Consider the following 12,644-nt stretch of genomic DNA (forward strand, 5'->3'; position numbering starts at 1 on the left):
ATCCGTCCTGATTGGTCAAAAAGCCATATGGGGCACTGAATTGGTTATAAAAATGTGTATTCTCTACCTTTGCCACAGGACCGGAAGCCTATATCAATGCATTTGCTGCCGGATTTCAGTGACAACGATAACATCATCAACAAACACAGCAAAGCATCCCCATGTCTAACCAAATCAAACTCCACCAACAACAACATAAAAATAGGCTAACCTGATCTGCACGGCTCCTGTGTATCAGATCTTGATCCGTTGGGGGGATGATGATGGTGGGGATCATCTTCGCTGCAAACAACAATTAACATGATGAGTAATACAAATCAAAACACAATTAACATGATGAGTTATACAAATCAAAACACAATTAGCATGATGAGTTATACAAATCAAAACACAATTAACATGATAAATAATAATAATAATAAATATGAAGCTTATATAGCGCGTATTCCGTGGGTACAGTTCTAAGCGCTTGTCGAAGAGTTGTCAACACAGGACTAACAAAGAAACTAACATCTACAGACGGACACGAACCCTATCACACACTAGCAAACCCTGATAAACATACAACAAACAACTGTTTAACAACAATGTACACATCAATAGCTGAGTTATACAAATCAAAACACAATTAACATGATGAGTTATACAAATCAAAACACAATTCAGCAAAAAGCTAGTATAACAGAACTCAGTATTGAAGTGCACAGAAATGGGGATGTGTACGAAGGGAGAAAACTGTTTCCCTACATGTAATATCATCTTTTCAAAACCAGATGGTTATTTCCCTTGCATTTCCATTCAAGCGCACGCACATGCACGAACGCACATACACACACGCACACACACACACGCACGCACGCACGCACGCACGAAGAAAACTATCAAATAACTTCGTTTCAGAAACGTCAATGTTTAAGCAAAACAAATTAAACGGCTGTGTCTTAACTTTTTAGTTGAACTCAAAAAACAAGTGAACAATTTGTCAGGTAGGGGAAACTGGTTTAGATATTAAACTTGAAAATCGACGTTAACCGTAAAACAGAATTGATGTGACGTCTGAATCGTTTTGTTGCAAATGAAATGTAAGTAAATCTTCTTCTTCTTCTTGTCGATCACTCAAAATGTAAGTAAATGTGAACCCAAAAAAGTCTTAGGTCTTGTTAGGCCAAAAACAAAATAGGTCTGTTTACGGTAACATGGGGTGAAAAAATAGGGTCGGTAGGTCGGCTTTTTTCTTTTGGGGGGGGGGGGGGGGGTTCGTTTTTTTCCCTTTTTTTTCTCTTTTTTTTTCTCCCCTCTCTATGATGTTTCACAGTTCATTTCTTCTCATCAATCCCTGTTTTTGCCCAACATAACTATAAACAGTACTTTGAGCTTACCTCCCTTCTGTCGTCTGCTGTTTGAGCGCAAACAGCTCTATTTTGGATGCGTTTTTTTGGGTTTTTTCAGACGATCCCAAAAAAAGATTAGGGTCGGGCCTAAACACCAGGGTCGGTCGGGTTACCGTAAACAGACCTCTTTTTTTGGCCTTATTTAAGATAGCCATTCATGACACACTCAAGACAAGCATTCATTGAGTTCATAATTATGTTTTGGACCCAACAGACATATTTCAGTATGTTCCACATTCAGACAATAAAATAGGATTACTGTTAATTGAATTGAATTGAAATTATATGCTCAATGATACTAGTGTCTGCTTGTTTTGCTTGCTAAATAGCCTACTTGCTCACTCGCAAACGAGATGAAAAGTTAGCTTACTTATCACTGTCAGAACAAATTTGTCCTCAAGATTTGTACACTTAATCTGCTCTTCAAAATAAAACAATACAAAATAAGCTTTGCTTGTTGTGCTCCATCTATTGATTTGAATGTATGCGGCATTGTTATCTGTAATTTTCCGAATAAAATTGTTTTATATGAGAAAGACTTTCAACCGCCTAAACATAAGCAGTGATACATCAGTCGTGCAAACTGCAAAATAAATTCAGTAACGCACAAAAGCACCCAAAAAAGCACACCCACTACAGCGGTTAAGTTGAAAACCCGTTCACACCACGAACACAACAAGCATCCGTGGTTTTTTTTAGAGTAAGTGTGCCTCTGGAGAAATAACACACGACACTTTCTTTTTCTAACAATACGAATAGGTGCAGTGCAAAACAACTCCAAGGTAGTCTACAGTAGAGTGCATCAAAATCACAAACATATCTGTTCAGGTGCCGAAGAGTGCATGAAAATCGAAAGCATATCTCATATGTGCAGAAGAGTGCGTGAAAATCAAAAACATATCTCACAGGCGCAGACAAGTGCATAAAACCTGAAGGAGAGTGCATACAAAATATATCACAGGTGCAGACGAGTGCATGAAAACCGTAAACATATCTCACAGGTGCACACACACACACACACACACACACACACACACACACACCCACACACACACACACACATACACACACACACACACACATACACACACACACACACACACACACACACACACACACACACAACCCTGCCTGCAAAATAACACGCTCGTATTAAACACACCAACACCGGTAAAACCCCGCCACTTGCACAAGAAAACCTATACCTCTCGGACCGGGAGGGGGGTTGGTTACAAAAGTTTTCACAACTCGGGGTTTGTTCTCGGGGTTTTCCGTTGCCGTTGTCATGGTTGCGACAGTCGTTTGGGTGCATTTTCTGGGGACTTTGGGTGGACGCCGTTTCTCTCTTTCTTCTTCTTCCTGTTGTTCTGCCTTGTGCTCGTTGCCAATACTGTTCCCTTCCGAGTTGACAATGTGGTTACTATCACTGAGACTACGATGGCAGAAAAGCAGAACAATGTTCTCGTCGTATTTTTTTTCACTGACCGTACTGCTCGTATTCTAGACAATCATGCGTACACAATACGGCGACATCCTATGGGTTCCCAGGTCAGGTTGACCCTTATAAGTTGTCCTCGACCATGTGCTCAGAACAAGCAATAATTGTTTTGCCAAGTTTATGTTGATGATCACTGGAAATGCTGGAATCATTCCTGATGTGTATCTGATCACTTTCTCTTCGTTTTCTTACCAGCATCAAAAGACATGTCGTGCAAGTACATTGCTTGCAAATGCACATCAATACATCAATACATCAATACATCAATATCACAAAACAAGTACAAAATAGAAGAAAGAAAACGGATTAAAAAAAAAACAGAAAGAGAAAAGAAAAGTAGATTGATAGAATATGAGGCTTTTCACACACACACATAACGCCGTAATGTGCTGCAAGCTTAATAAAGACTGAAAAGCTAGTAAAGTAAGCATATACCACGGTTGCAGTACAAAATCTAAAACCGGCAGGGCCGGATCTGAGGGGGGTTACCTGAGTTCCGGAAGCCCCCCCATCCCCCATCCCCCCATCCGCCCCCCCCCCCCCCCCCCCTGCCAGGCAACCCCCTGTACTTCTGCCTCAGATTGGAACCCCGTCCGGCACTTACACTCGGTTCACCCCTGAACAGTCTAGGACAATCCTGGATAAAATACGACCACAAGCCAAAACCCCCCCCAAAAAAATTAAAAAGCAAAACCAAAACAAATACATAAAAGGCAAGTCTACAAAGGTTTCCATCCAATAAGGCGTAACAAGCTGAACAAAGGCAAGTCTACAAAGGTTTCCATCCAATAAGGCGTAACAAGCTGAACAAAGGCAAGTCTACAAAGGTTTCCATCCAATAAGGCGTAACAAGCTGAACAAAGGCAAGTCTACAAAGGTTTCCATCCAATAAGGCGTAACAAGCTGAACAAAGGCAAGTCCACAAAGGTTTCCATCCAATAAGGCGTAACAAGCTGAACAAAGGCAAGTCTACAAAGGTTTCCATCCAATAAGGCGTAACAAGCTGAACAAAGGCAAGTCTACAAAGGTTTCCATCCAATAAGGCGTAACAAGCTGAACAAAGGCAAGTCTACAAAGGTTTCCACCCAATAAGGCGTAACAAGCTGAAAAAAGGCAAGTCTACAAAGGTTTCCATCCAATAAGGCGTAACAAGCTGAACAAAGGCAAGTCTACAAAGGTTTCCATCCAATAAGGCGTAACAAGCTGAACAAAGGCAAGTCTACAAAGGTTTCCATCCAATAAGGCGTAACAAGCTGAACAAAGGCAAGTCTACAAAGGTTTCCACCCAATAAGGCGTAACAAGCTGAACAAAGGCAAGTCTACAAAGGTTTCCACCCAATAAGGCGTAACAAGCTGAACAAAGGCAAGTCTACAAAGGTTTCCACCCAATAAGGCGTAACAAGCTGAACAAAGGCAAGTCCACAAAGGTTTCCATCCAATAAGGCGTAACAAGCTAAACAAAGGCAAGTCTACAAAGGTTTCCATCCAATAAGGCGTAACAAGCTAAACAAAGGCAAGTGTACAAAGGTTTCCATCCAATAAGGCGTAACAAGCTGAACAAAGGCAAGTCTACAAAGGTTTCCATCCAATAAGGCGTAACAAGCTGAACAAAGGCAAGTCTACAAAGGTTTCCATCCAATAAGGCGTAACAAGCTGAACAAAGGCAAGTCTACAAAGGTTTCCATCCAATAAGACGTAACAAGCTGAACAAAGGCAAGTCTACAAAGGTTTCCATCCAATAAGGCGTAACAAGCTGAACAAAGGCAAGTCTACAAAGGTTTCCACCCAATAAGGCGTAACAGGCTGAACAAAGGCAAGTCTACAAAGGTTTCCATCCAATAAGGCGTAACAAGCTGAACAAAGGCAAGTCTACAAAAGTTTCCATCCAATAAGGCGTAACAAGCTGAACAAAGGCAAGTCTACAAAGGTTTCCATCCAATAAGGCGTAACAAGCTGAACAAAGGCAAGTCTACAAAGGTTTCCATCCAATAAGGCGTAACAAGCTGAATACAGGTCCCACAAAAAACACGACAGCGAACGGTGCGTCCCGCTAGCGCTACGTGTCATTTGTGCTACGTATCGTTTGTGCTATTTTCTGTAGTGCTATCGACACAAATTACCCAAAACAGTAGTGCTATCGGCACGTAGTGCTATTGCCACAATTCCATTATCACTACGTCTCAATAGTGTCGATATCACTATTTTTGAAAAACCTATGTATTGTAGCGCTACGTGTCGATAACGCTACGTGTCGATAGCACTATACCACATGTTCAAACGGCAGACACTTCCCATTGTGTGTGCGTGTGAGTGCGTATATATATATATATATATATATATACGACTTGTGTCTGTGTGTCTGTGTGTTTGTGTGTTTGTGTGTTTGTGTATTTGTGTATTCGCCATGCACGGCCAAAGTTCTCGATGGATCTGCTTCAAATTTGGTGGGCATATTCAGGTAGACCCGGGACACGACACAACCTGGTCGATATTTCAACACGTGCTCTCAGCGCGCAGCGCGGAACCGATTTTGGTTCCACCTCAACTATTTTGGTTCCACCTCAGCTACCCGGGCCCCCATACCGACACACCATAGCCGCTACACCACATCACAACGCCAAAGTTCTCGGTGGATCTTTTTCAAATTTGGACACCGTATTCAGCTACACCCCGGACACAATATCATCGATGAGATATTTCAACACGTGCTCTCAGCGCGCAGCGCTGAACTCATTTTCGTTTTTGTGTTCATTTCACCATTATAAGTAACTCTTCCTTATCTTCTCCAGTGTTTGGCGTTTATCTCCCTTCCTTCGTGTGGCTTTCCCGTTCAGTTGTAAGTTACTACACTGCGCTGTCCACTGCGCTGAGCGTCTTCGGATATTCCCGGCGTTCTGTTACTGTTATTATTTTTAGAAGGTCAACGCAGTGTACAGAACGTAAATTGGACCCGTAAATTATCCTCACTGTAAAAGTGCAAAGGTCGAATCAATTTATAGCCACGCGAAAAATACACTGTCATCTATCTCTCTATAGATACGGCTTCTCTGTGTTTTTGTGTGTGTGTGTGTGAGTGTGTGTGTCTCTATGTAAGCAACACCTGTGCATTGTTCAGTTCTGTTTGTGATGTGGTCTGGCGGCTTTTGTGTAATTTTATGAACTGGCCTTCCTTTGAGAAGCCATAACTTGCTCAGTCCTGTTTGAGTGGAGTTCGCCTCCAAAGGTGATTAACACGGTTACATTCGTCGACAAGGATGGGACTCGATATGGTCAGGATTGGCATTATGGCCACTGAATCATTTTCGTGCTGTTCCCATTCCACGAATCTGGGAGGGACCTAAGCTTGGCGGGTCTATTGTTCGGACCCGGCGAAGCCGGCGTACGGCTCTAAGTACTTCTTCCCGGCGAAGCCGGCTACCCGGCGAAGCGGGTATTCATTCTAGTATATATATATATTGTCTGCATGGCTGTGTGTCGGATCTGTATGTCTGTCTGTCGATGTCTCTCTCTCTCTGTCTCTGTCTCTCTCACACTCTCTCTCTCTCTCTCTGTCTCTGTCTCTCTCACACTCTCTCTCTCTCTCACACTCTCTGTCTCTCTCTCTGTCTCTCTCTCTCTCTGTCTCTTTTTGTTTTACCACGTATTTATTTCATGGTTGTTGTTGGTGTGTGGTTTTTATATTTAGTCAAGTTTTGACTAAATATTTTAACATCGAGGGGGGAATCGAAACGAGGGTCGTGGTGTATGTGTGTCTGTCTGTGCGTGTGTGTGTGTGTGTGTGTGTAGAGCGATTCAGACTAAACTACTGGACCGATCTTTATGAAATTTGACATGAGAGTTTCTGGGTATGAAATCCCCATACGTTTTTTCTTTTTTTTGATAAATGTCTTTGATGACGTCATATCCGGCTTTTCGTGAAAGTTGAGGCGGCACTGTCACGCCCTCATTTTTCAACCAAATTGGTTGAAATTTTGGTCAAGTAATCTTCGACGAAGCCCGGACTTCGGTATTGCATTCCAGCTTGGTGGCTTAAAAATTAATTAATGACTTTGGTCATTAAAAATCTGAAAATTGTAAAAAAAAATAAAAATTTATAAAACGATCCAAATTTACGTTTATCTTATTCTCCATCATTTGCTGATTCCAAAAACATATAAATATGTTATATTCGGATTAAAAACAAGCTATGAAAATTAAAAATATAAAAATTATTATCAAAATTAAATTGTCCAAATCAATTTAAAAACACTTTCATCTTATTCCTTGTCGGTTCCTGATTCCAAAAACATATAGATATGATATGTTTGGATTAAAAACACGCTCAGAAAGTTAAAACAAAGAGAGGTACAGAAAAGCGTGCTATCCTTCTTAGCGCAACTACTACCCCGCTCTTCTTGTCAATTTCACTGCCTTTGCCATGAGCGGTGGACTGACGATGCTACGAGTATACGGTCTTGCTGAAAAATGGCATTGCGTTCAGTTTCATTCTGTGAGTTCGACAGCTACTTGACTAAATATTGTATTTTCGCCTTACGCGACTTGTTTGTTTGTTGATTTTGTTCTTCCCCCATCCCCCGTGGTTTGTATATGAATCTGTGGCCTTAGTATGATAAACCATTCTGAGTTCTCTCTCTCTCTCTCTCTCTCTCTCTCTCTCTCTCTCTCTCTCTCTCTCTCTCTCTCTCTCTCTCTCTCTCTCTCTCTCTCTCTCTCTCTCTCTCTCTCTCTCTCTCTCTCTCTCTCTCTCTCTCTGCACCTTCTCTGTACCTCTTTTAAATCGCTCTCTCCTTGTCTCTTCCGCTCCCCTCCGCCTCTCTCTCCCCATCTGTCTTTCTGTCTTCTCACCCCTCTCTTCCTCTCTCTCTCTCTCTCGCATGATACCGTATATACATACACGGATGTTTTTCTGTGTGAGTTTGTGTGTACGATACCGTGTGTATGTATGCGTTTGTGCGTGTGTGTGTGTGTGTGTGAGTGTGTGTGTGTGTGTGTGTGTGTGTGTGTGTGTGTGTGTGTGTGTGTGTGTGTGTGTGTGTGTGTGTGTGTGTGTGTGTGTATAATGAAGAGAGAGAAAGAGAGAGAGAGAGAGAGAGAGAGAGAGAGAGAGAGAGATTGATTGATTGATTGATTAAACTTTATTACAGAAGGATGGAGATTTTAGGCATTGCCTTGTCTTACAATCTGTCCTTGCAAGCAAAGACGAGAACAAAACAACACACGAAAAGAGTATATGGACACTACGAATTTGACGAAACATACATATGGTAATAAGTAACATTCAAAAGCAAATCAAAAGTTATAGATTAACTAAATATAAACTATGAAGTATAAAGATAGCAAAAGTAACAATGATAATAGCAATGAAGGCAATGATGATGATTTCATGATAATAAGATTGATAACAATAAAATATTAATAATGATAATAATAACACTAAAAATAATGATAATAATGAGTGCAAAGTTACGTTCAATAAGAACATGAGGTCCTGAATAAAAACAACAACAGCAAGCAAACAAATAGCAAGTCAAGTGTAGAAAAACAACAATCATAAAAAGAGAATCGTATCCCGTATCTTTTTCCATGCATAAATTGCATACACGCATGCTAATATACATGTGAAGCTATAAGATAACGTTTATGTATTGATTAAATTAGGGTGGTTTAAGATATCGGAATAAACCAATTTACGAATTGCCACAATGTTACAATAAATGTTTCACTTTGAATCAGACTTCGAACAAATGTCTGTGTGTTTGTTTTTTTAAAGGCCTTGACTGATGGAATATGTTTAAGTACAGTTGGAAGCGAATTCCATACTGAAGATCCGGAGAATGCAAGACTAGACTTGTACAAATCTAGTCGAGGGCGAGGTGGAATGAATTTACTGGAACCATACCTGTTGGTTGCCCTTTGAAATAGTGACTGAATGTACTCAGGGACTTCTTTGTTTGTAACTCTAAACATGAACAATGCTTTATTCAGTTTAAGCTGCTGGTTTAACGGAAGGAGGTCGAGCAGTTTTAGTTTCTTGTCAGTAGTGACTGATGAGTTAGGTACCATCAGTTTAGCTGCACGACGATGGAGAGAATTTAGTTTCATCATGTGGACATCACTACAGTTGTCCCACAACGTGGAGGCATAACTTAGATGTGACAGAATATGTGCATGGTAAAACAATTTTAGAACTGAAGTGTCAACATAATATCGTAGCTGCGAGAACAAAAACATGTTTCTCGATAACGTTTTGTTCATATTGTTTAAGTGACATTTCCAGTTAAGCTCAGAATCTATTGTGACCCCTAGAACCCGATGTTCACGCACTTGCTCAATCGGTAATGAACCAAGGCTAAGCTTTAGGTCAAGTGGGAGAGAGAGAGAGAGAGAGAGAGAGAGAGAGAGAGAGAGAGAGAGAGAGAGAGAGAGAGAGAGAGAGCGGTAATTGAATTTGCCATTTACCGAATGAAAACTATTGTCAAAAACAGTGCGTTAAGAACTAAAACCAACCAACCATCAAATAAAAAGCTCAAGCTCTCTCTCTCTCTCTCTCTCTCTCTCTCTCTCTCTCTCTCTCTCTCTCTCTCTCTCTCTCTCTCTCTCTCTCTCTCTCTCTCTCTCTCTCTCTCTCTCTCTCTCGGGTAACATGAATAACACCGAATTCCAATTGTCGCCTAACGTCGAATTGCTCCATTGTCGCCCAATGACGATTTGCCAAATGTCGCCTAATGTCGAATTGCCAATTGTCGCCTTACCTAGAATGCCAAATGTCGCCTAATGTCGAATTGCCAATTGTTGCCTAAGACCGAATTCCCATTGTCGCCTAACATAGAATTCCAAATGTCGCCTCATGTCGAATTGCCAAATGGCGCCTAACACCGAATTCCCATTGTCGCCCAACATAGAATTCTCTCTCTCTCTCTCTCTCTCTCTCTCTCTCTCTCTCTCTCTCTCTCTCTCTCTCTCTCTCTCTCTCTCTCTCTCTCTCTGTCTCTCTCTCTCTCTCTCTCTCTCTCTCTCTCTCTCTCTGCACCTTCTCTGTACCTCTTTTAAATCGCTCTCTCCTTGTCTCTTCCGCTCCCCTCCGCCTCTCTCTCCCCATCTGTCTTTCTGTCTTCTCACCCCTCTCTTCCTCTCTCTCTCTCTCTCGCATGATACCGTATATACATACACGGATGTTTTTCTGTGTGAGTTTGTGTGTACGATACCGTGTGTATGTATGCGTTTGTGCGTGTGTGTGTGTGTGTGAGTGTGTGTGTGTGTGTGTGTGTGTGTGTGTGTGTGTGTGTGTGTGTGTGTGTGTGTGTGTGTGTGTGTGTGTGTGTGTGTGTGTGTGTGTGTGTATAATGAAGAGAGAGAAAGAGAGCGTGAGAGAGAGAGAAAGAGATAGAGAGATTGATTGATTGATTGATTAAACTTTATTACAGAAGGATGGAGATTTTAGGCATTGCCTTGTCTTACAATCTGTCCTTGCAAGCAAAGACGAGAACAAAACAACACACGAAAAGAGTATATGGACACTACGAATTTGACGAAACATACATATGGTAATAAGTAACATTCAAAAGCAAATCAAAAGTTATAGATTAACTAAATATAAACTATGAAGTATAAAGATAGCAAAAGTAACAATGATAATAGCAATGAAGGCAATGATGATGATTTCATGATAATAAGATTGATAACAATAAAATATTAATAATGATAATAATAACACTAAAAATAATGATAATAATGAGTGCAAAGTTACGTTCAATAAGAACATGAGGTCCTGAATAAAAACAACAACAGCAAGCAAACAAATAGCAAGTCAAGTGTAGAAAAACAACAATCATAAAAAGAGAATCGTATCCCGTATCTTTTTCCATGCATAAATTGCATACACGCATGCTAATATACATGTGAAGCTATAAGATAACGTTTATGTATTGATTAAATTAGGGTGGTTTAAGATATCGGAATAAACCAATTTACGAATTGCCACAATGTTACAATAAATGTTTCACTTTGAATCAGACTTCGAACAAATGTCTGTGTGTTTGTTTTTTTAAAGGCCTTGACTGATGGAATATGTTTAAGTACAGTTGGAAGCGAATTCCATACTGAAGATCCGGAGAATGCAAGACTAGACTTGTACAAATCTAGTCGAGGGCGAGGTGGAATGAATTTACTGGAACCATACCTGTTGGTTGCCCTTTGAAATAGTGACTGAATGTACTCAGGGACTTCTTTGTTTGTAACTCTAAACATGAACAATGCTTTATTCAGTTTAAGCTGCTGGTTTAACGGAAGGAGGTCGAGCAGTTTTAGTTTCTTGTCAGTAGTGACTGATGAGTTAGGTACCATCAGTTTAGCTGCACGACGATGGAGAGAATTTAGTTTCATCATGTGGACATCACTACAGTTGTCCCACAACGTGGAGGCATAACTTAGATGTGACAGAATATGTGCATGGTAAAACAATTTTAGAACTGAAGTGTCAACATAATATCGTAGCTGCGAGAACAAAAACATGTTTCTCGATAACGTTTTGTTCATATTGTTTAAGTGACATTTCCAGTTAAGCTCAGAATCTATTGTGACCCCTAGAACCCGATGTTCACGCACTTGCTCAATCGGTAATGAACCAAGGCTAAGCTTTAGGTCAAGTGGGAGAGAGAGAGAGAGAGAGAGAGAGAGAGAGAGAGAGAGAGAGAGAGAGAGAGAGAGAGAGAGAGAGCGGTAATTGAATTTGCCATTTACCGAATGAAAACTATTGTCAAAAACAGTGCGTTAAGAACTAAAACCAACCAACCATCAAATAAAAAGCTCAAGCTCTCTCTCTCTCTCTCTCTCTCTCTCTCTCTCTCTCTCTCTCTCTCTCTCTCTCTCTCTCTCTCTCTCTCTCTCTCTCTCTCTCTCTCTCTCTCTCTCTCTCTCTCTCTCTCTCTCTCTCTCTCGGGTAACATGAATAACACCGAATTCCAATTGTCGCCTAACGTCGAATTGCTCCATTGTCGCCCAATGACGATTTGCCAAATGTCGCCTAATGTCGAATTGCCAATTGTCGCCTTACCTAGAATGCCAAATGTCGCCTAATGTCGAATTGCCAATTGTTGCCTAAGACCGAATTCCCATTGTCGCCTAACATAGAATGCCAAATGTCGCCTAATGTCGAATTGCCAAATGGCGCCTAACACCGAATTCCCATTGTCGCCTAACATAGAATGCCAAATGTCGCCTAATGTCGAAGTGCCAAATGGTGCCTAACACCGAATTACTTTTTTTTAACTGCTTTTAATCCACTTGTTCACTCCATTACAAAAGGCTGGCATTTGAATATATTTGGTTTAAACACGATTTTATTCAGAATTTCACAAGATAAAATGGACAGATTTTACACACAAACAAGCAATATACTTATAGGCAGTGAGTAGCATGACGTACAATTACACAGCCTGCCTGTTGTTGGGTACCACGTTGCCCTGAACGTGAACCCCGCAGTCGTAACACAAGGCATGTCTGCAAGGGACGAAAACTGCTCTATGCCATTCCAAACACCCGGACCACACTCGCTATATCGGCGCGGCAGCAGTGACATCTGTTGTTGGGTGCCACGTTGCCCTGAACGTGAACCCCGCAGTCGTAACACAAGGCATGTCCGCAAGGGACAAAAAAAACCCGCGGGTTAGGGGGAAGAATTTACCCGATGCTCCCCAGCATGTCGTAAGAGGCGACTAACGGATTCTGTTTCTCCTTTTACCCTTGTTAAGTGTTTC

At 41.1% G+C, this 12,644-nt stretch overlaps 1 protein-coding gene across 3 annotated transcripts in view; it reads right to left on the reverse strand.

The window, feature by feature from the left end:
- Positions 1-12,644, reverse strand: part of LOC138975064 (uncharacterized) — a 97,366-nt gene that overhangs the window by 31,961 nt on the left and 52,761 nt on the right. For all 3 annotated transcript variants that reach the window (XM_070347713.1, XM_070347711.1, XM_070347712.1), the window contains one exon: positions 212-282. In XM_070347713.1, coding sequence (XP_070203814.1) covers positions 212-282 — 71 coding nt within the window. The remainder of the gene's footprint in view (positions 1-211; positions 283-12,644) is intronic.

This window comes from Littorina saxatilis, linkage group LG9 (genome assembly GCF_037325665.1).
Source record: "Littorina saxatilis isolate snail1 linkage group LG9, US_GU_Lsax_2.0, whole genome shotgun sequence".
Classification (NCBI taxonomy): Eukaryota; Metazoa; Mollusca; class Gastropoda; order Littorinimorpha; family Littorinidae; genus Littorina; species Littorina saxatilis.